The sequence below is a fragment of the Plecotus auritus genome (genome assembly GCF_963455305.1).
Source record: "Plecotus auritus genome assembly, chromosome: 9".
NCBI lineage: Eukaryota > Metazoa > Chordata > Mammalia > Chiroptera > Vespertilionidae > Plecotus > Plecotus auritus.
In genome coordinates, this window is record NC_137783.1 from 146,136,273 (window position 1) to 146,161,527 (window position 25,255).

Below are 25,255 nucleotides of genomic sequence, written 5' to 3' on the forward strand. Positions count from 1 at the left end.
TATTAGAGTGAGATACAGCTAAGAAACTGAAGACAATCTCTAATAAACTCTCTAAACATGTCATCCTAATATTCTTTTTATTAATTTATCATTTAAAACACCTGCAGTCCAGTTTGCTGAATAAGTATAAGCTTTAAGAACTAATGTGTGTATAATAATTTAAGGTTTTATGCTCAACATTTTACTAGTGTTTAAATAAGCATTTAACTTTCCAATTAACTGAACTAAATTGGAAATAAATCATAAAATTATCTACACTAACAGCAAATATTCTTTATTAAGATTATTAAGAGCTTTTAAGCTTTTTTTCTGGTGCTAGGTGAAGTGCAATAAATATTGTTTTATATTTAAAATGAAATTCAGATGCAAACATTGTAAGAGTAAATACAAAGAGAATAATAAAATTGGGGGGATGCAAAAACCCCTCAAAGACTATGGAAATAAATCCCTGTGAATAGCAAAATAGGCTATAATATCTAACCCTTTAAAAAAATGTAGGAAAGCTTAAAAACTAGAGCTTTATATCATATCTTGGCTTTAATGAGCTCAATTACCCAATTCTTTGATTCTGAAAGTAAAATCTTTTTTATGTATTCCTATAAAAATCATTTTATTATTTATGCTAACATGAGAATTATTCCACAATGAAAATAAAGGTGTCACTTGCTTATGTGGGATTGGGGGTTTGGGAATAGATTGGGGTGAAAGACTAAAAAACAACAACAAAAGAAAACAACAACAATAAAAAACAGACAAACCAGCATATACCACCTCATTTTTTCACTATTTCCCCCCATAAAAGTGCATATATTGTACATTAATATACTCCCATTTCTATTAAAAAAGCATGCGAAATAATAAAGCCATAAAGCCCTAAAATATACATACAATCTTTTCTTTGGCAAGAAAATAGCTATTTGTGCCACTAAAGCTGCTATCAATCATACCCCCCATTGCTTTCCAGAGCATTAGGGGGCCAGATGAACAGGCACTCCTGACCTGTGTCATTGTTAGCAATGTGAAATGCACTGCTAAGCAGCTAACTGGAAAATGCTATCAATTCTGGGAGACTTTCAGAGCCAAACAATCCAGACAATCTAGGGCCAGGAACACAGCTTGCCAAAGCACACAGGGTAAAATGTAGCTGGGTTTATTACATATGGGAATTCAAACAACCTTTTTCGTTTTCAAATCCTTTGCATAAATTAGTCAAAAAACTATTTTTATACGAATATTTATATTTTCAAAGCCTACAATTTTAGCTGCTACATCATATATTTACATTTAGTTATAAAGGTAAAGAAATTTTAGCCCTCTGTTCATATTTCCTCCAAGAAAGCATTTTCAACAATGTGTTTTACATGGTTATTAATATTGTAGATGACAAGTAAAGGAAGTTTGTCAAATTAGATTATAAAAAATAAAATATAAGCAACTAGAAAAAAGGGAAAGGAACAAAAAAGTAAGAAACACAAATGAAAACTGTGTAAAGATCTACATCTAATTAGAGTATAACATTTAAAAGTGTGGTCTGTGGATAGAATATACAAAAGAAGATATAATATCCATGCTCAAAGCAGAAATGAACTGGAGTTTCAGAATTAAAAACACATGTACAAGGGACTACTACTAATAGATGTACAGCTTATCTGTACAAATCAAACTAGAGAGGCATGAATGGATACTTATCGTCTAGTCACAAACACTACAATTTATTGGACAAATGTGCTGAGAGCATGGGATCTAATGGTCACCAAGAGCCGAGTGAATGCTAGTAATTATAATATTGACGGGAATAACAACATTTTCAGCACTTGGGGGGGCCACAGGTCTTGTGATGAGTGCATATATCTTTTCTCACTTAATCTCCACTAGTACCCCATGACGTGGATATTATTATCTCCACTTTATTATGAAGAAAAGGCAGAGAGAAGTCAAAGAATCTGCCAATCATTATGTCATGAATAAGTGGCACAACTCATTAGCTATATGAATCAGGCAGCAGTGTGACCCCAGAGCCTGCAATTTTAGTTGCTACACCTACTGTCTAGTAGATGTTCTGGAAGATAAGAAACAAACATGCACCATTATAGTAACCCTACCTAGTCAGGCTTTAAGCATTTTAATTTACTTACTTTTCACATAAACTCTAATATTCCATTTAAAAAATAATATGATTACTTAAAATTTAGAAAATATAGCAAATGGGGAAGGAAGATCACTTGGTTCCACTCCCCAAAGACAAACACACAACATTTTTATAACATTTTATTCTTTTCTATACTTAGGTTTTTCCTTGTAGTCCACAAGATTGTAATCAATGTCAACATATATTTAAAAACCACCTTTCCAAAAATTTTTGATTATTTATTAATGTATAATATGGAAAAAAGTCACATTTGTTTTTAGAAACAAATTTTAATGGCTACAATGGCTCCTTCTGTTGTTTAAGTAACCTCTCTTATATTGCTAGACATTTTGTTTGAAGGGCTGTCCCAACTTCAACTTCTTGTGAAGCCACTAGAGTATCCAGGATGTAGCTCCATATTTTATATTAGTTATAAAGGAGAGATTGCCCAGAGAAGAGCTCTCAAAATGACTGTGACAAGGAGAAAATTCTAGTGTCCTAAATTAAATTACAGCAGGCCTGAGCGTGGAAGTAAGGGACAGGAGAGGTTACTATCAGGCAAAACCAACAAAAGACTGCTTATATTCCTGAGTGTGCACTGAAACTGATTTAACTTCAAGGTGACTATTTCGGGGATTATTTAAAGAGAACAGCCAAGTAGCCCACCACCAGTGCCTCCGCTTCTTGCTTACGCTAGAACTTTCTGGACTGTGATCCACAACCAATCCACAGGAACAAACACTTCTTCCTTAGGGACTATGTATTTAGCTCAGAACTAGTGCTTCTTGACCACCCCATCCCCTTTATCTACAGCCAATGCAAATTCTTTCTAAACAATGTATATCTTCTTCCCCAAACTGTTTGTCCTTCAACTCCAGGACAGCTGTCATGTCTTCATCCAGCACTGCTGCTGGGGGTTCAGACTTTCTGCTGTAGGACCTGGTTCTTTTTCTGGCTAGCATTTGGCTCAACAAATCCTTTCTTTTAGAAAAGCTTTTAGAAATGTTTTTGTTAAACAACTGCATATATTTAAACTAGAGACCTGGTGCATGAAATTCATGCATGCGTAAGGTCCCTAGGCCTGGCTGGCGATCAGGCCGATCAGGGCTTTCCGGCTGCCAGCCGGGGCCTTCCTGGTGCTCAGCGCACGTCATAGCGAGCGATTGAACTCCCAGTCTCCCAGTCGAACTCCCGAGGGGACACTTGGCATATTAGACTTTTATATATATATAGATTTAGATTTAAAGGAAATGACTGGTCTTGCTGGATCCACAGCATATTTTCCATAAAAAGGTTCATGGAACAGAACTTATACTATCAACAGAAAAGACTGTCAACTCAATTATATTCAAGTATGTGAAATATTCTATACATACATTTTTATATAAATATGTATTTTAAATTATAAAAATGTCTAAATTGTGAGAATGAGTAAGAATGGAACTAGGCCAGTGAGTGTGACTATGAAATCTATGGACAAGACTTCCCAGGACATCTTAAAACAGTCTTGTCTAGAGAAAGGAGCTGAGCAGATGACAGCTTTATACTCCTGCAGTCCTGGGCGTCCCAGGGAGCAATGAAGATAGGATTTATCATCCTCCTGAGATAAGAGTAAAACATTCCTTCTTTTTCATTTTACCAACTATAAACTTCGAAATTGCTATTTCTAAGCTTTACCTTATTGCTTTCTTTGTCTTCAAATTCCATCTCAAATAGCCTTCTCTCAGCCCTCAGGCCAGAATGCTTCTCATACCTCACTAGAAAACCCAAACACCAAGTACTATTGTTGAGGTTGAAACAGTTCTCTGTGGTCTGATCACCACGGGCTATTCTTAAACCTTAATACTAAAATATTTTATACATCTGAATTTAAAATATAAGAAATCTTCATCTGTTGTAAACAATCAAAATAAACTTACCACTATTTTGGCCAAAATGCCATCATCACTTGCATCTAAGGTAACCACAGCTTTGTCGGTCTCTATTTCACATAAGGCATCTCCAGCACTCACAGCTTCACCTACAAAACAAGACTGGGTTTGTTTTGTTTTTTAAAATATAAATTTTAGTATGTGAGTTGGTGTGTGTATATGTTTGTAAAACATGAATAATCAGTACCAAAATATCAGTATTTGTTTCTAGGCTGTGGAATTACAAGTAATTCTCATCATGTATGTATGCATGTTTGCATGTGTGTAAGAGTATATACGAAGATACAGCGAATAGCAATGAATGCACATCCTCCTCTGAACAAATCAATTCCAGACCCCATATTCCTTCCTTTATAGTATACTTTGACTATTATTCCATGAAGAGAAAAGTGTTACAATTAATAGCACTTCTGGGTTAACAACGTAGGTTGAGTTCAGAAAACCTATTGGCACTACAGAGCATAAATGAATAAAGCATATTAAGCAAAAAGAGAGATAATCACAGATACAATGATGTCAAATAAGAAACATTTCTGTGCAACAGAAACAGTAGGGAAACTCAAAAATGTTGAGCAGGACCTGACTGGCTGGTTTCTAGATCTAAAAGCAGATTGGAGGTAAAGTGTAGTAGTTGCTCTTAGAGTAAAGGAAACTAAAAGTGGCTTCATGAAGCCAGGGGGCTCAAATCAGACTCTCAACTTAAAGCTAGGACTGGGTCAGGGTTCCTCTACTCATAATAATCGGAGGCTGATAACAGAGGCGATCATCGCCTGCTGACTAGGACTGTGGCTTTAAGAACTGTGGGTCTAGGAAGGTGGGTGAACAAAAACACTGCCTCAATACCAGGAACAGAGGCAAGCCACCCTCGGGCTCCACTACTACACCTGCTAATATCTCTAGTATCAATAGCAAAATCCCTGATTGGGAGGGTGAAGGAGGGGAGGAGTAGGGGACAGGTAGGAAGACATTAAAACACAAAACCTTCCACTCAAAAGTAAATTGCAAAACAAAGTTCCAAAACATATGAAGAAATTTAATGCTAAGAAAGAAAAACCATAAAATCACTACTAGGAACAGAAACTCATTTCAGATGCAATTCATTTAAGTGAGACCGCCGAAGATTTTAAAATAAGTATCTTAAGGATGTTCAGAAATACAAATGAAAAAAAAAAAAGACCCATCAGAAAAACAAGAGATAGAAAAAATAATAATGTACAGAAATAAAATAATATCAGGTAGAATGGAAAAACTAATTAGAAATCTTGGAAATGAAAAATATAGTCAGTGAAATAAAAAGAAACAATCAATGGGGTGTATTCTAGATGAACAGAGTGAAGTGAATTGCTCACTTATAGATAGCATTAAGAAACCACCTGGAATTTAACGTAGGCAGACAAGAAGATAAAAAATAGAAAAGAGGCATTAGACATAGATTGAGGTTGCAATGTTTGTTTAATGGGGTTCCAGGAAAAGAGACTGGAGGGAATGGTGGAGAAGCAATACAATACATGAAAAGATAACTACTGAGAATTTCTCAGAAATGAAGAGACATGTATCCTCAAATGAAAGTGTTCTGAATGAGTTTAGAATATGCCTATCTGTGGTGTATAGACTGCGAGGGGGCACAGGGAGCCTTGCAGCTTGTTGGAAATATTCTATATCTTGCTCTAGCTGAATATATGTGTATGTAAAAATGAACTGAGCTTATGCTTTCTGGCAAGTAATAACTTGATAAAGAAAAGGTTAAACAGAAAAAAAAGTATGAGACTGTATAAACAGGAATCCACATTAGATACACTGTAGAGAAATTGCATACTATCAACAATAAAAACACAATAATAAAAGCTTTCAGAGGAAAAAAATCAGATTACCTCAATGGGATGCCAGACTGAGAGCACACTTCTCAGCAGCTGCTATAGAGGTCAGAAGACAATGGAGAAATATCTTCAAAAAGCTGAGGAAAAATAACTGTCTAGAATTTTACATGTGGCCAAACCATCATTTGAGAATGAAGAAAAAGTATTCTTTAGACATATAAAGGCTAAGAAAACTTATCACCTATTGATGAGTTATTATAAACTACAGTTCATCAAGAAGAAAAGTGGACACAGAGATAACCCATGGGCTATAAGAAACAATTAGCAGGGAAGTTGATAAAAATGTTAACTATTAATTTAAAAGGTTATTTTTGAGTGTTTATAAAGCTGAAACTCTAAAAAAGAATAAGATGAATAAGGGAATGTTCAGACGATCATTAAAGCATGCTAAGAACTTTGATATAGATAGGAGGAAAAAAATATCAAATAATTCTAGACTTTATTGGCATCATTTAATTAAATATCTACCTTAAAAACTTAATAGTGTACACCAAAAACTGTAAAAAATAGAAATATCTACAGTATTCAAAAAGCTGAGGAAACACAGAAAATAATAAAAACGAACATCTAACTGAAGGCAGACACATGATAAGAAAAACAGAAAAGAATAAAAACAAAAAGGTAGAAATAAGTTCAAATGTGTCAGTAATTGTATTAAATATAAATGGCTTAAAACCACCTACCAAAAGCAGAGGTTATCAAAATGAATTTAAAAAATAAAAATATGGTAAATATGGCTTATAACAAAACAAGACCTAAAACAAAAACAATAAAAAATAAGGGACAAAAGAAATATGCAACATACAGATACATCTATTAGGAAAAAAAGCGGGGGGGGGGGGGGGGCTTGCTTTTTCTTTGCTATGGTTTTCCACAATTTATGAGAAGTATCTGGTAATTAAACCTGAAGATTGTTAGCTCCTCTGATTCAAACAGCCCCTCTTTTCAAATAGCAAGACAAGATAATCTACTTTCAGGGCTACATTCTTGAAAATACCTCCCTGCTGTTTTTACAACTCAGGGATAATTAGTACAAACTTCCCTTCCCCACTGCACTTCAAACAAGCCTCTTAGGAAAGCCTCATAACTTTTGCTCCAAGTATGTTTTACAGGCTTGGAAAAATACTGATATGACACCTCCCAAGGACATCAGCCAGGGCTGCCTCCTGAAGAACAAACAAAACAAACTACAACCCCCCTCCTACCACTAACCCCATATCTGCTCATTCTCAAATTCCACCCCCTTCCTTGTTGCTTAGCAATAGTCCTAGCTTAAAAAAGGAGGCTGCCACCAAAACCGGTTTGGCTCAGTGGATAGAGCGTCAGCCTGCGGACTGAAAGGTCCCAGGTTCGATTCCGGTCAAGGGCACGTAACTTGGTTGCAGGCACATCCCCAGTAGGAGGTGTGCAGGAGGCAGCTGATCGATGTTTCTCTCTCATTGATGTTTCTAACTCTCTGTCCCTCTTCCTTCCTCTCGTAAAAAAATCAATAAAATATATTTAAAAAAAAAAAAAAAAAAAAGGAGGCTGCCCTTTGTTTTCTTGCCCTTGTACTGATTAACAATGCACTGCCCTTTCCCCTGTGGGGAAAGCAAAATAAACTCCCTCTCTCTTACTATCTCTTCTCTCAGTTGTGAATTCTTTTCACAGCCCATATCACCAGCCAAAACCCTAACACACGCCCCTCACATACACACCAAAAAACAGTTGGTACAACAATATTAATAGGCATACTCAAAAGAAGAACATGAAGAAAAATCTAAAATACTAATTAAGTTCACTGTACAGAAACTACTTCATTGTACACCAAAATTTTCACAGAGGTGGTTATAATACCTCTTAGTTAAAATAGTTCAGAACCACCAATATATACTGTATTAATGAAATAAACAAACTTATCTGTTAGATAATATTTAGTGAAAAGGTGCTTGGTCTGACTCCAAGGAGATTTTTTTACTGAACAAATATTTATTGAAAACGCATTAGCTCACTGAAGATACAGAATTGAAGGGCGGGGGAGGAGTTAAGATTTCTGGCCTCAAGAAGCTTATTTACTTTCTAGTGAAAAGCTAATTGGAAATTACAATAAGATTAGGTGAAGTCAAGATGCAATGGGTATATTCAGAATGGGCATCTACTTCCATTTTTGGAAGGTGAAGGACATCTAATTGGAGCCTGAAAAGATGAGGGGCAGATAATGAAGTAAATGGGCAGTAATCCAGGCAGAAGGCACAACATACCCAAAGTCCTGGGGGCAAAGAAAACAGAGAACTTTGGAGGATCTTCCTAACAGTACCTGAGAAGGACTGAGATGTTAGGATGGTCAGGTAAGTAGGAATCAGCTAAAAAAAACCTATTGTTACATGTCATACAGAGAAAGCTACAGCAACAGATTATATAACCTTACTTCTTTATAAGACAGATGTTTTAGTAGTTAAAACAGATTGTACTTCAAAAGGAAAAAATCACACCTTTATATGTTTCTGCTGTTAACCATGGAAAAAAACTGAACCAGGCAACCTAGCAATTAAATACTTTTTCTAGACACCTAGAAAAAGAGAAAATGTTTTATCACTTGAGCTCACCTATTCCATATTCTAAACATCCTTTAAGAACCACCCATAAATTCTACTTCAGCCATAGATCAACCTAAATGGTTTTGTTCCTGTTCCTGAATTCTTATAGTTGTAATTTATTTCCAATGAATCAGAAATTGCATTATAAAATGTTAGGTTGCTACTATTAATTGCTTTTTAAAAAAATTAGGTTCCCCTCGCCCTAACTGGTTTGGCTCAGTGGACAGAGCGTCGGCCTGCGGACTCAAGGGTCCCAGGTTCGATTCCAGTCAAGGGCATGTACCTTGGCTGCGGGCACATCCCAGTGGCGGGTGTGCAGGAGGCAGCTGATCAATGTTTCTCTCTCATCTCATTGATGTTTCTAACTCTATCCCTCTCCCTCTCTGTAAAAATCAATAAAATATTTAAAAAATATTAAAAAAAATTAGGTTCCCCTCTTTCTACCAAACTATGGGCGTCTTCACAACAGGAACAGGACATATCCTAAGTATTTTATAGTCTACCTAATTCCCCAGGCTAGTACCTTACAGATAATGAGTTTGAGATTAAAACACTTCAGAAAAAAATTACAATAATTTCACACATCCTCATTTCCTCAGAAGGTATACATCAAACTGTCGAATTTAAAACATCATATATTACATAAGAGCACAGTACTCTTAATTTATCATGAAACTAAGGTTCTATCTATCAATTAATCAAGCATAATGTAAATGCCAAAAGAAAATTCTGAGGCCCAATAATGAGCCAGGAAGATTCCAAATATACTCAGTGCAGCCTTGATCCACAATATAGCACTGTAATTAGAAAAGCTGCAAGGCAGAATAGTTACAAGGAACCCTTCCAACTCAGACAGGTTTGAGTCTAAGCTCTGACACTAGAAATCTTGACCAAGTTACATAATCTCTCTGACTCTCAAAAAAATTTTGAATGTGCAGCTATGTTAAAAACAAAATCTCAGAACTGGAAATGTTAACTCTTCACACACATCTTCAAATAATACTTTGCAACATCATTAGATGAAAATGTTAGGTGTGTTATTAATAACCATCAAGAACCAAGACTCATTCTAGCTCCCTAGTCCATACCCTGTAACTGCAAACAGATCATTCAACAAATATTCATGTACAAGACATTATACCAAGCACTGGGTGTAAATACAACAGTAAAATATGGTTCTGTCCATAAGTTGGTAGTCGAGAGAAGATGAGAAGCTAGGACAGAGCATCATGGTCGGTGTGAGGTGACAGGAGGCTCCTCAGCTGCCATGTTGATGGCTGACTGGTTGCAGAAAGAGATGGCAGCCTTGCAGTGTCCCTGTGCCAGCTCTTCGTGGTGCAGACGAGGTGGAGCGGGCCCGGAGCGAGAGTGCGGGCCCCAGGAGGGGCCAGAGCAGAGGCCCGCCCGGGGGCCGCTCCCCAGCACCGAAGCCAGCATCATCATCCTGTTCCTTTGTCCCGATGGGTAGCTGCCAGAGCTGAGGAACGGAGTATAAAGAGGCTTCCCTTTCTCTTTAAACATTCTGGGTAGGAAGTATAGTTTTGATGAAACACAGTTCATGGTGGTGTTTATGTTATTAATGAAACATATCCTGTGGCTTTTACAAAATAACTTTGTTCTGCCAAGAATAAAAGTCTTAATTTAAAAGATGTGCGTGGTAGCCCTAGCCAGTGTGGCTCAGTTGGTTGGAGCATCATCCCTTGCACTGAAGGGTCACAGGTTTGATTCTAGTTGGGGTACATACCCAGGTTTCGGGTCCAATCCTGGTTGGGGTGTATATGGGAGGCAATTGATGAATGTTTCTCTCTCACCTCAATGTTTCTCTCACTTCCTCTCTCTAAAATCCTATCTAATAAAGAGGGAATATGCTAATTAACCATCACTCCGTCACAAAGATGGCTGCACCCACAGCTGAGGCCAAGTTCCCATAAGGAACCTTAACAAGCAATCAGCAGGGACCTGAGGCTACGCCAGGCGTCCTCAAACTACGGCCCGCAGGGACCTGAGGCTACGCCAGGCGTCCTCAAACATGTGGCCCGCCGAGGACATTTATCCGGCCCGCCGGGTGCCGCTGCCTGTCCTGCTTAGCAGCCGACTTGTCCCGGGTCCGCAGTGCGCATAGGAATTTGTTCATAGTTTTTTTTTTAAACTATAGTCCAGCCCTTCAACGGTCTGAAGGACAGTGAACTGGCCCCCTGTTTGAAAAGTTTGAGGACCCCTGGGCTACACCCTCCCCGCCCCCGTGGGGCTTGACAGGGGACCTCAGGCCGCGTCCCCCCCACCCGGCGGGGCTTGACAGGGGACCTCAGGCTGCGCCCCCCACCCGGCGGGGCTCGACAGGGGATCTCAGGCCATGCCCCCTCACCTGGCGGGGCTTGACAGGGGATCTCAAGGTGTGCTTCCCGTCCTGGTGCTGGGCTAGGGGACCTCAGGCTGCTACCCCGGCCCCAGTGCCAGGCGGGGGGACCTCAAACCACGCCCCCCACCAGGTGGGGCTTGACAGGGGACTTGAGGCCGTGCCCCCCACCCCAGCACCAGGCCGGGGTCCCTCAGGCCGCACCCCCCGCCCCAGCACTGAGCCAGGGACCTGAGGCTGTGCCCCCTTGCCTGGCGGGGCTTGACAGGGGACCTCAAGGTGCACCCCCATTGCTAAGTCGGGGGAACTCAGACCGCGCACCCCCACCCAGGGGGGACCTGACGCTGCACCCCCCCTGCCAATGGGGCTTGACAGGGGACCTGAGGCTGTTCCCCCCCCCCCCCCCCCCCGCCTGGCAGGGCTCGACGGGGGACCTCAGGCCATGCCCCCCACCTAGTGGGGCTTGACAGGGGATCTCAGGCCATGTCCCCCACCTGGCAGGGTTTGACAGGAGACTTCAAGGCACGCCCCCCACCCGGGTCTGGGCTGGGGAACTTCAGGCCACGCCCCACGTCCTGGCGCCGGGCCAGGGGACCTGAGGCTATGTTCCCTGCCCAGCAGGGCTTGACAAGGATGGGACTAGCCAGGTCTGGATCTATCCCAATGAGGGGCGTGGGGGCCGGCCGGGTCTGGGTCTCACACGATTTTGAGGCGCATGTGGGTGGGTGGGGACTTGACTCTGGGTCCCGTGGTGTGCCCCAGACTCTGACAGGAGGAAGGTTTTCATATACATCTTACTAATTTTCTTTCATCTCTGACACTTCTATTATAGAGAAAGGGCAAATAGAAATATTAATTTCCTCTAATTAATCCCCTTTTAATGTGCACGAATTTCGTGCACTGGGCCACTAGTCAATAATAATAATTAAAAAAAACATCCTTGAGTGAGGATTAAAAAGATGTGTGTGGTAGTAGTGGCAGGGGGAGTTAGTTTTTATCTGTAAAACCAAGTAAATCTAACCTACTTTAATGTTCATTAAAGAAAAAAATACTTTTGTGCTATGTTGAACCATCATGACAACCATGATTAGAAACAAAAATACCTCAATTGTTTATTCAACAAATATTTACTAACTGCTCTTATGTTAAGACATTGTATAAGACAGTTCAGTACAAAATAATGTTAGACCTGCTTCAGGAAGTCCTCATCAGAGTAAAGAGTACAAACAAACAAGCAGCAATGCCAAGTCCACCCAATCAGTGCCTACAGCAGTGTGGGAAGCTAGAGGAGCGGCCCCCAGTCAGCAAGTCTGCCAACTCTTTTCACTTCATCAGACACAGGATATTATGTGCATGGCCCAAGTCCCCAGGCAACCTGGCTCCTAGGCCATCTGAGGTTCTGCCTAGAGGACTAAAGGCATGAGTAGCAGTTTGAGAAGAAAATGGCTAGGTAAAGTGGTAACTCCCTTATACTCTCCTGACCTCTTATATTTTACTAGAGGCCCAGTACACAAAATTCGTGCATGGGGGGTGGGGTGTCCAGCCTGCACCCTCTCACAATCTGGACTGCTGGCTCCTAACCACTCGCCTGCCTGCATCATCGCCCCTAACCACTCGCCTGCCTGGTGATCGCCCCTAACCACTCGCCTGCCTGCCTCATCGCCCCTAACGACTCTGCCTGCCTGCCTGATTACCCCTAAATGCTTGCCTGCCTGCCTAATCGCCCCTAACCGCCTCTGCGGCTTCGTCCGGAATGACGTTTGGCTGTCAGTATAATTAGCATACTATGCTTTTATTATTATAGATTGTACTGTTCATTACAGGTACCTGACTACGTGGTGAGTGGTTATTGTATTGGACGGTGCAGACAAGAACATTTCCATCACCACTGAAAGTTCTACTGAATAATACTGTAACCCAAAATTCCACTCACCAATTCTAAAATAACGACATAACAGAAATACTAACAAGAGTAAAAAAGCATAGTGATGGAATACTATTTACTAACAAAAGAAATGAATTGCTGATACATGCTACAACATGAATGAGCCTTAAAATCATGCTAAACGGAAAAAGCCAGTCACAAAAGACTATATATGTATATATATAAACATATATATACATACACACATATATATACTAGTATATATAGATTCTATTTACATATGTCCTGAAAGCAAAACTTCAGAGATAAGCAGCAGCTCAGGGTTAAGTCTAGTGATGTAGAAAAAGGGACTACAACCAGGCAATAGGTATCTTTTGAGGTGATGGAAATATTCTAAAACTGGATTGTGGTGATGGTTGCAAAACTCATATATTTACTAAAAGTCATTAAACTGTGCACTTAAAATAGGTAAATGTTATGTTGTGTAAATTATACCTCAATAAAGCTGTGTTAAAATAGAAGTATACTGAAAAAATTTTGATATTTGTGAAATACCCATTTCAAAAAATTTCCATTTTAGCACCACACAGTATAAAAACACCCCAAATGAATAAAAATCAAAGCCTCTTCTAGCAGCAGATGTCAGATACCCATACAACTTCTAGTGGTCCCTAGTGATAACACTTCAGTGACAAACTCCTTTAAGACAGCTTTACTTCTGAACTTTACACACTATTATTATAGTTTACAACTTCCACAACACTACCTAAACATCCCCAGTCCCGTGACAGAAGGAATTCCCACATAAATGACGGGAGAGAGAGAACACCGAGAGCAGCAGCAGCAACCAGCACTGAAGAAGCACACTCCGTAGGTGCCAGACACCACGTGGCTCAGTTCTCCACGTAACTGTCTCAGCCTGGCTCTGTGCCAGTGCTTCATCACATGCTCTTAAATCTCTCAGGAAAGAAAACAATGTTTTTCATACACTCAAATATTCTCTCACCAAAGGGGCAACAAGAATATTTTCTTCCTTTTTTAAAATTTTAACAAAATTTACCTTTAATGAAACTGAAAATGTCAGAAGCACACTTTCCACCCCAAATAACCAACCTGTGGAATTACATACAGCTCAATTCACCTTTCAAGAGATGTTGCGTGTTACCTAGCACTTTTGAAGTGTTTTCTCTACTAATTTTATGATGTATATTCTTTACTTAATCCTCAGACTGAAATGAAGTATTCTAACACTCACTATAAAACTACTTTTCAAACATTCATTAGAGCAACAAAGATGGGAATAATTTATATGCTATATTATTTGCATGTTTTTGTGACTTAAAGAAAAGAAAATGAAATTTATTAGAGAATTCTAAAGCCAGGGATATACCTTACATCTCATCTAGCTCAACTCATTCCCAGATATTTCATGGCAGAGTGGGAACCCCAAAAGACAAAGCATGATCCCTAAGCCAGCATTCTTTTCATTGCACACTATTGCCTTGGCTTAAAACACGTGTGTGCGCGCACAAACACACACGACTTTAGTAATAGTAGCTATGAATAACAGTCTCAGATTTTCAAGAAAATTTAAAGACTGAACTGCTTTCCATTAAAAGTTATCACATTAATCTTCTCTTCAAAACAAATCAGATTCATAATTAGATATAACACTTCTTTTTCATGAAAAAAATGTCAATCCTCTTAATGTTTGAAGATCTAAACTCAGAGTTTTAAATAATGGTGATCATACATTAATAAGATCTCAAGATAAATTTTAAATACATAGCTATTAAAGAGAAAAAGGTATGTAAAAAGTTTGCTGCCAGAATAGAAATGATTTTAATACAGAATGACTGAACCAAGTTATTATATATAGTACTAAACATACTTAGACATATACAATCATACCCATGTGTACAGTACATAAATGTTAAAAGTAAATTATGCTCAATTAAATCACATAGGTGATGAACTTAAAAAAGAAGCTAGTGAATTATTGAGAACCAAGAATTAATATTGCTCTCAAGTATTTGTAGTATATTAGCAAACATTCCTCCTCAGTTAACAGGACACAGAATTTTAAGAAAAACCTCCTAGAAAATGTGTTCCATGGGCTTAAAGTACATCTTGGCTTGTCCTATATAAAACAGCACATTGTAATCAAAAGGAAAAAAGAACAGAATGATGAGACAATTTGTCTCCTGGCTCTTCATCATACTCTCCATTATAATGAATGTGAATAACTATCAGATCACCAGTGAGCTAGAAGTCTGAGAGATAAATGTGGTCCAAAGAATCCTCTTATCTACTTGCCTATCAGTTCTCAAAGTGTGAAAAAATTTAATCTTTTATAATAACCTTGAAAGGCTGTTCTTGTCTCAATTACTATTTAATGATACCAACACTCTATCATACTGAACTTGGAAATAGCCATAGCTCTGCAATTTATCAGGAAAAGGAAATTTAAAAATAGATTCCAAGTGATTACATTTTTTTAGAAAGATGAAACTTTCTTAGATACTGATAATTATTTTAAATGATGGCAACAGCCATGCAGAGCCAAATACTCGAAGTGCTTCCTATTGAAGCACTGGCTGTTTCAATTATATGACATGTCTTTCTCAAATTCTAGAAACAAATTTAGGATGTTGAAACTAAAAGTTAAGTATAAGGACTAAAACTTGAGAGGGGAAAAAAACCTTAAAATATTTTACCATTCTCTGCTTATGGAAGGTTACAGGCTGAATCCAGAAAACTTCTGCTACACTAACACGGAAAAATTTTGTTTAAACAAACTTAACTAGCAGAGGAACCCAATTTATTGCATTTATCATGTACTAAGTAATACAACTGATTTTTTAAAATGATCAAATAACACAAGACAGTAGGAATGTACTTGCTCACCTTCCTTTTTCAGCCATTTCACAATGTTCCCTTCTTCCATTGTTGGAGACAGGGATGGCATTAGTATCTTAATAGGATCAGCTGAAAGTGAAAAAAGGAAAGATTAGCCACAAAAACATAATGCACCTCACAAGGCATCAATAGAAAGTTCAAGTAAATTAATAATATCAAATTCAATTTGAGAAAGAAAATACTCCAAAGTTGAAAAGACTACTAACTGGTCAAAGTAAGTATCCAGGAAATAGTATAGAAACATGAAATTCTCAACTTTTTAAAAAATTTTTTGAATATTTTCAACTCCTTTCTCATAGTGTACTCTGCATATTTTTAAGCCAGATGTTTATAAGATTAACAAATAGAAAAGTTGATTTATGTTTCATCTTCTCCATTCCCTTTCGTTGATGCAAAAAATATTTACAAATAAAATGATCAACGAAAAAGACAGATAAGGAAAAATAACTAGGGTTCTGATAACCTACAACAGAATAATCAAGGTTACACTTTAACAAATTGGTTGTGTTTTTATTTTCCTCTAATATTATATTATTCAAGAATCAAAGGTTCTTGCTGGTATATGTGAAAGGAAAGGTATGCTTTGTCAAGCATGACCAGGCCAAGTGAACCTAAGTGGTTAGTTAAATTGACCTCCGATTGTGTTCCATACCACAATTCAACTGGGGATACAAAAAGGTAGACTCAAACCAGGGGGACCTCTCAACGAAGCACAGCTTTTCCTTAGATATCAAAAAGGAGATGCCTTATATATTTGCCCAGATGTGCTTCCCAATAGTCACCCACTAAACAGGACCATATTCATAGAGCGCACGCACAGCTGCTAGATTACAATTTATATAAAGTTTACACTAATAAAATTGTTAACAGCATGCTCCAGCTCTAGCAGTAGCCATGGTAACAAATTATAGTCCATGAAATCTTTCATAGAACCTATTCTCTCCTCAGATTATTCAACAATCAAAACACAACTGCATATCTAGGATATTCCAAATGTGGAATATTTTACCACTAATATTAAATGAAATTAATTATTTTCTTTGGGAAACTGAAGGAATTTTACTATAATTTCAAATGAAGAGTTCCAACAGCTTCATGATAAAGGAATACCTCTGAAGCATTTGGAAGGAAGCTTCTGTCTTTTTCCCTTTTTTCACCCTTTCCTCTCTAAAGGTCTGGGAAAAAGACCTGAGTAAATACTTGCCTTCGTCTTTTCCTCATTTTCTTTTAAGAACTGCCTACTTGGAGGGTACCTGTAGGTACATATAATCACCTTTTGCACTTTTTACATGAAATGAAAATGTTTGCATGGCTTAATGAAAAACAATCAAGCACATTTGCCTACAGAATGTTCAGCCAGCCTAAGCCTGAGCATTTAATGTTTGAGAACTGGGTTTTGAAAAAGAAAACCAATATGAAAAAAACCTACACTCTAATAGCACCACGATAAGAGGCCAGCCTCTCCTTGAAAGACACAGCTTAAAACAAATCCCAGTTTGTTGCTTCTAAGAAAAAGATCAAGGCTGGCATTATGAGAGAATATTTCATAGGCACACACATATTAAATTTATATCAAATAGAGTTCCACTTCAAAGAAGCAAAATAAATGGACCTCATTGCTTCTAAGTCCAGATTCCAATTTATGACAAACACTAAATCAATTCTCTCTAAACAAAGTCTGTCTTCAATATTTTTACATCTTGGTTCTAGCTGCCATGATACAATTCATATTTATTTTATGATTCTTTCTGCCATTATAATCTCTCACCTAACAGACCTTCACATTTCCATCATTCCTGACATTAAGGACTATATTATAAAATTTCTGCATTTATTATTGTTTTCAAAATTACCACATCAAAAGCCGCAAAATTATTCATCTTTTAAAATAAAAAGAATGTAATCATTCCTAATACAGCCAGCCTTCATGGATGAATTGAAATTGCTTCTCTGAATAACAACAATAAAATATAAGAATTGTGTAATAAATCTCTACCCTCATTCTGAAATGAAGGTAACAAAAAACATAGACAGTCATTTTAAACATCTCCATTATTCAGTAATATCTTTTGATTGATTATACTGGCTTACTATGGCAGGTAAAATGTGCAATGTATTTACTTTTTTTAAAAAATTCTTGAAGTGCTTAAAGTATTATATATGTCTCCTTTTCCCCCCCATTTGTATTTTCTGATTAATCTAACCAATCTATCCTCAAACTGTCATGCTGGAAAATAATTTCAAACATAAGCGTTAATTTATTAATAATGGTACATATTTCATTCTAATATATATCCGCTTTCAACTGGAACATTATACACATCTTTTTCAAATGTATTTTTCCAGTAGAAAAGTAATTATACAAGCATTAATATCAGCTTTGACTGACAGAGCTGCACATAATTAATATCCACCCTTTATAGTTGCCATAAATTCCAGAGATAATGTGGGCTTTTCTAGACCTCTCAGAATTTTAACCTATACCTAATATTGTTTAATTTCACTAGAAATTAAATATAGCTTCCCTTTTCATTCCAGTAAGCAGTACATTCTACCCTTCTCCTGTCAAATTGAGGAGGCCTTGAAATGTGCACCAAGTTATATTTCCTATGAAAAACTGGGCACACTCCTGGGTAAGAATAAAGGAAGTGTGGTCTCCCCCACTTCTGCTGGTCATTCAAGCTATTTCAATTAGTAAAAACGCCACAATTAACTTTAAAAAAATACCCCACATTTTTTGTTAGAATTTAATCCCTTTGAAGTCATTTTAGTGTTCTATTCCTTTCTATCAAGCTAACAAACTACACTCATGGCTAATAAAGTCTGTCCTTCTGTAGCAATTTAAAAAATATTCAAAATAACTACAGTAATGCACATTTCCAGTTTATACATAAATTAAATATATATTCTGATTTGATTTTTAATTTTTAAAAATATATTTCCATTGATTTTTGGAGAGAGAAGGGAGAGGGAGAGAAATATCAATTGGCTGTCTCCTGCACGCCCCCTACTGGGATCGAGCCTACAACCCGGGCATGCGCCCTCTCCTGGAATGGAACTGGTGACTCTTGGTTCTTGGGTCAACACTCAACTACTGAACCACACCAGCAGGGCTACATGCTGATTTTAAAAGTAGCGTCTCACAAGTCATTCAAACTGTCTTAATCTTTTTTCTTTTTAATCAAATGAATGACACAATAAATAAAATTTTTTTGCTTAGCATATTGTTGCTTTACCAGGCACACAAGCAATCTTTCAATCACTGAATTGTATAGTTGTTTCCCTAAGCAATTCTTACATTTCTCCAAATTTGCTCTTCCAATCTTTCTACAGCACAATTCTGCCTTCCACATCAAATACAGCACACTGATATAATTCTAGTTTCTTATTCCTTAAGAGCAAAACATTTCTACTTCAGGCAAAATCAATTATACCAAAGCTTTAAACTGATGATCTAGATCAGTTCTAAAAGTTCTCAAGATTAAAAAAAAAAAAAAAAGATAATATAAGCATACACATGCAGATCAAATTGCTTTACGGCTAACATGAAGCAGATCTCAGCTCCATTATGCTGACTGAAATAATTAAGGAATTCGGCAGTTTGTACATGGTACAGCTCGGGAGTTATTCTGGCCCATTTATACCACTAGAATCCAAACACAAAAATCATGAAATGCAGATAGACCAATGAAGAAGGAAATTACCCAGTACTTTCTTAGTATGGCTCCCTGTTCCTAACATTAATTTGCTTCTTCTCTAATAGGGAGAGATACTGCTCATTTACCTCTCTTTTCAAGGCAAGAACTCATTAAGTTTAATTGAACCTTTAAAACTTCCATTCAAAGAAAACAATTCTGCCACCTGCAGGCTGAATAAAATAAAGCAGAATGAAGTATAGGGGTAATAAAAATACATTGAAAATATCAATGGATGACAACAGAAAATGTATGCATAACAGTCCGGATGAAAATAGCATTTACAAGTCTTGGTATGGTACAAAAACATATAAGAGATGCCCCAAACAGTTATATAGCATAATCTAATTTCTACTCCCTGCTCAGCTTGTACAAAAAGACTGAAAGGATATACTCCAAAATGACAACAGTAGTTATCTCTAGTTGGTGATATTATTCTAAGTGATTTTCATTACCTTTGTTTTTTATAGCCTACACTAGAGGCCCAGTGCATGAATTCGTGCACCAGTGGGGTCCCTCGGCCTGGCCTGTGGGATTGGGCCAAAACCGGCTCTCCGATCCCCTGAGGGATCCCAAACTGTGAGAGGGCGCAGGCCAGGCCGAGGGACCCCCACCAGTTCATGATTAGGGCCGGGGAGGGACGTGGGAGGTTGGCAAGCTGGGGAGGGACCGCGGGAGGGCTCCAGGCGTGTCCAGCCTGTCTAGCTCAATCCAATTGGCCAGACCCCAGCAGCAAGCTAACATATCAGTCGAGTGTCTGCCCCCTGGTGGTCAGTGCACGTCATAGCAGTTGACTGGCCTTAGCATATCATTAGCATATTACACTTTTGATTGGTTGAACGGCCAACCAGACACTTAGCATATTACGCTTTTATTATATAGAATGTTAACTTTCTACAATAAATTTATCTAATTTTACTTTCTCCCCAAACTTATCTAACATCTAAAAAAAGTGTATTTTTGTTTTTGTTATTTTTAAACACAAACCCACAAGGTCAGGGAGAAAAGGGGCGTCTCTCAACTACTAACTAGACCAGTTTTGCTTTGCTTAGATGATCATACTTAGCCATTACTTACCCTAGAACCGTGGTCGGCAAACTGCGGCTTGTGAGCCACATGCGGCTCTTTGGCCCCTTGAGTGTGGCTCTTCCACAAAATACCACGGCCTGGGCGAGTCTATTTTGAAGAAGTGGCATTAGAAGAAGTTTAAGTGTAAAAAATTTGGCTCTCAAAAGAAATTTCAATCGTTGTACTGTTGATATTTGGCTCTGTTGACCAATGAGTTTGCCGACCACTGCCCTAGATACAATTAAAATTAAGAAGCACTTCACTACTATTCTACTTTAATCTACCGGTCATAGTAACAGACATGCCAATCAGTGATTCCCAACTCATACTTCCTTTTTAAAAGGAAAATGTCCAAACCACAGCCTTTGAAAGAATCTGCCCTATGTGCCCTGGGTACGACTGACCTACAACGGGTCAACAGCTTCACTCCAGGGAATCTGGAATTAGATCGAAGAGGTAGTGCCCACTTAAGCTAAACTGAAAGATCGTGGGACATAGGGCCTGAATCAGCATTAAGGCAACACAAGCTGACATTATAGAGAAAGAAAAGCTATGAGTAAACAGATTGGCAAGTTTATGAAGAAAAACAAAGTAAATCAGAGAAAGAGAGAAAGACAGACAATGGGAGCCATAGAAGAAATGGATGAAATCAACATAGTCCCCCCATGGCCCAGCAGCACTTCATATATGTGCTACTATATGCTTGCAATAAATCTTATTTTTACTTCAGCTATTCTGTTTGTTGCCACAGTTAAAGAATTCAAAGAACAGTATCAGTCTTATCAGTATTAGCATAGAAGCACTTAATAAGGATCAGGCCTAAAATGGTATCCATGCTTTAGCAAAAATACTGTACCATCAACTCTTACCAAAGAATCTGCCTGTCACTGAACTGCTATCAAAAACTCAGATGCCTACAGGGAATAATCAGGTGAAAGAAAGGGGCTAGCAACATCTAAGGTCTTTTCTTTAGATCTAGACATGCTTTATTTTCATATTAAACCTGTAAAAACTCTCTTCCTTTATATGCACACAGTATCTGACCTCTGCCACTTTTCCTGGTCTATCTTTTGTCTTCTGCTTTCTACAACAGATAAAGATACAAGAAAAAAATGACAACTAGAGGTGATGACATATACCAAGGCACATACAGCCTTGCAGGCTGGCAAGTAATAGTGGAAAGTGGTAAACTAGAAAGTAATTTCCTACCTAAAGAGAACAATCGTTACTCAGTTTTAACTAATTGTCACCATATGGACCCTAAAATTAAATTTTCAAGAAAAGACAAAAATCTATATTTTTATGTAAAAATTTTTATTTTATCTATCTATCTATCTATCTATCTATCTATCTATCTATTTACTGTAGATTAATTCTCACCCAAGGATATTTTTTCTGCCACTGATTTTTAGAAAGGGTGGGAGGGAGGGGGAGAGACACAGAGAGAGAAACATCCATGTGAGAGAGACACATCGATTGGTTGCATCCCACCCACGTCCTGACCAGGGGCTGGGAACCAACCCTGCAATCAAGGTACATGCCCTTGACCGGAATCGAACCCTCAACCCTTCAGTCCAAGGGCGACACTCTAACCACTGAGAAACCAGCGAGGGCAAAGTTTTTAGTTTTTAAATGTTGTCAATAATTTTAATTTTCTTCTAAAATGATATAGGTCAGTTCACTGGCTGCCAATTTGCAATCACAGTGTGGACCTCTGTGTCCTTTTATAACTTTTCAGATTTTTAGTTTCCCTAGATGTTTATTTAACATCCAAAATATGCAAGGCCTGTAGCTATATATTAGGCAAAAGCACTACAAAGGTTGAGCCTCATTCATTTTCCTCCTCACGTTATTTTAGATGCAACATGTTAATCCTCAGAAAGAACTTAAAACCAATATTATTAACATCTTAGTTATTAATTAAATTCAAAATCATGCCATTCAGTCTAAAAGGGCAGCAATGGAAAGAAACTCTTTAAAATTAACTGCCTAGACTATTTTGAAAACATGTTTACAGATGCTATGTCACTTATGTAAATACACATCTGGTATCTGGACCTTCGCATCGGCTGTTCCTTTAGCCTGGGAGGGCTGCCACCTTTAGGAAGCCTTCTTATGTACTCCCTTATTATCCTCAACTTACCTCTCAGAGCTCACTACCCGCACTATTGAAATCACGCCATTATTCCTTATTTCCCCAAGAAGACTATACACACCTTAAGGATAAGGCCTAGAACAGAATTTAGGGCTGCAGCTCCAGGAGCATGGCAGGACAAAAGCATGTAGGTGAAAAGGTAGGAGACAAATTTTGGCTCAGTATTAGAAGAAAAATCCAAAACTTTCAAATAACTTGGAGTTACCCAACAGCACAAGCAGCTTCTGTGGTGGCAGAATAATGTCCTCCTCGCTGCCACCCCATAAGAGATGGCCAGGTCCTAACACCCAGAACCTGTGAATATGTTATGTTATATAGCAAGGGCGAATTAAAGTTTAAGAAGGAATGAAAGTTGCTCAACAGCTGACCCTGACATGGGGAAAGCATCCTATTTACCCACAGGGACCCAATGTAACCACAAGGGTCTCTAGATGTGAAACAGGGAGGCACCAGGAAACTAATACAGCTTCCTTGCAGATGATGCTCCAGCCGAGTTAGTGTTCATGGTGTGGGGGCCATGAGGGAGGGTAAAAGGCCACCATACATCCCATAAGGATTGTCTAAGTCAGGGGTCCTCAAACTACGGCCCGGGGGTCACATGCGGCCCGCTGAGGACATTTATCCCCGCCGGGTGCCGCTGCCTGTCCTGCTTAGCAGCCAACTCGTCCCGGGCCTGCAGTGCGCATAGGAATTTGTTCATAGTTTTTTTTCTTAAACTATAGTCCAGCCCTCCAACGGTCTGAGGGACAGTGAACTGGCCACCCCTGTTTAAAAAGTTTGAGGACCCCTGGTCTAAGTGAATTTCTAAACGCATGGGTCCTTCAACTGGGCTTGAGGAACACCTCTGAACCTGCATGAACAAATGCCCCTTTCTCTGTGGAGAAGATCATCCAAATATTCTCAGAAGGATCTGTTTTACAAACAAGGTTAAGAACACTCTCCCCAGGTTATTTCCAACACTGGGCTTTTACTACGCCATGATTTTCTAAGGCAGCGAGTCTCAAAGTGTAGCCCAACAAACACCAACCCAAAACATCAAAACTCATCTAACCCCAGGCAGCTCTCTGGGGGTGGTAGGAAAAGTTCAATAGTTAGTAAACTGGGAGGAAAGAATAGTCTATAGACACAGTTAAAAAAACACACATTGTTCCAAGTATTTTATGAAACATGAATCTGAAGAAACTGAAATAAGTTGTTCCCATAAACCCGTGGTCGGCAAACTGCGGCTCGCGAGCCACATGAGGCTCTTTGGCCCTTGAGTGTGGCTCTTCCACAAAATACCACGGCCTGGGCGAGTCTATTTTGAAGAAGCGGCGTTAGAAGAAGTTTTTAAGTTTAAAAAATTTGGCTCTCAAAAGAAATTTCAGTCATTGTACTGTTGATATTTGGCTCTGTTGACTAATGAGTTTGCAGACCACTGCCATAAACCAAATCTTTAGAAATCCCAGTGCACTCATCTTACCGTGTCGCTTGGTGTAACTTTCTTTTTTTTTACCCCCCCTGGGCCTCGGGGAGCCCAGAATGTAGGCAAATATCTACTGCAACTAATTTTTTAGATTAAAATTCATTCTGTGTAGTGCCAGAACGACTGGCGGGTAATGCGTCACATTAAAAAAAACGTTAATCCTATGACCCCGCCCCTCCCACGTGTAAAAAAAAAATAATGCCCTATGTATATACTGTGAAGTACCGGAAGAATTGTTAATTATATCGATTATCATTACTAAATGCCGATTTCCTAAAATAAACTTCATATGATTTCCCCTCCTAATTTTTCACTTTCATGCTTTGCCGGGCCTGTCTGGGACGCGGTAGGCATTTACAAATCAAGTCCTTTACCGGCGCCGCGCGGAGCAACCGGGTGGCCTAGAAGAAAAGACCTCCCACTGCAGAAAGCCCGAAAGAATGAATAACAACAGCCCAAAGTAGCGTTTTGAATCGCAGGAACCTTAGGCAGCTTTTCCCTGACAGGGATGCTTGACAACCCTAAAGGAACCTGAGACGTGACTGGGAAGGGGCCTGAGAGAAGGGCGTTTAGGACTCATCTTCGCGCCTTTCAAAAAACAACCAACCAACCCAAATTCCAAGGCAAGGTCAAGAGAAGCATACCAACCAGGGGGCCACAGACAGTCAAGTTCCCCCAGCTCCCAAGGAAGCCCTTCGGGGCATGCACTTATCAGGCGGCCAAGTCAGCTGACCCCTTCCCGAGAAAAGGCCCAGGGAACAGAGAGCCCGAGTACCTCCACAGCCAAACGCAGGCCCTCCATGAACTAGCCCTTGCCTGACCCAGGCCCAGTGTTCAGTTCCACAGAGAAGCCGAGCGAGCCGCGACCACTCACCCCGCAGCCACTGCGTGCTGTGAAGCCATCTCCAACCAGCTCCGCCGCCGGCAGGCCACCCAGCAGCCCCCTTAACCAGCCCCAGGCCTCGCCGGCCGCCGAAGCCTAGGAGAGAGCGCAGCATCCGCAGGTCACAGCCTAGCCTCCAGGAGGCCGCCATCTTTCCGGCCCTTTCACGGGCTCCCCTCAGCACTGCCTGATCACTCTGTAATCAAGCCCCTCCCAGGATCCGCCTCCCACCCTACTAGCCACGCCCCCTAAGTACCAGTCGTGCCCTGGGGTCTCAGTTAAAGCCTCTTAGCCCCGCCCCCAAACTCGTTGGCCCC

At 39.2% G+C, this 25,255-nt stretch overlaps 1 protein-coding gene across 1 annotated transcript in view; it reads right to left on the reverse strand.

Moving 5' to 3' along the window:
• Positions 1-25,188, reverse strand: part of PDHX (pyruvate dehydrogenase complex component X) — a 50,720-nt gene extending 25,532 nt beyond the window's left edge. Inside the window, exons 1-3 of the mRNA XM_080641762.1 lie at positions 24,930-25,188; positions 15,661-15,741; positions 4,048-4,148 (exon numbers count right to left, since the gene is read on the reverse strand). Coding sequence (XP_080497888.1) covers positions 4,048-4,148; positions 15,661-15,741; positions 24,930-25,089 — 342 coding nt within the window. The 5' untranslated portion in view covers positions 25,090-25,188. The remainder of the gene's footprint in view (positions 1-4,047; positions 4,149-15,660; positions 15,742-24,929) is intronic.
• Positions 25,189-25,255: the final 67 nt, after the last annotated feature.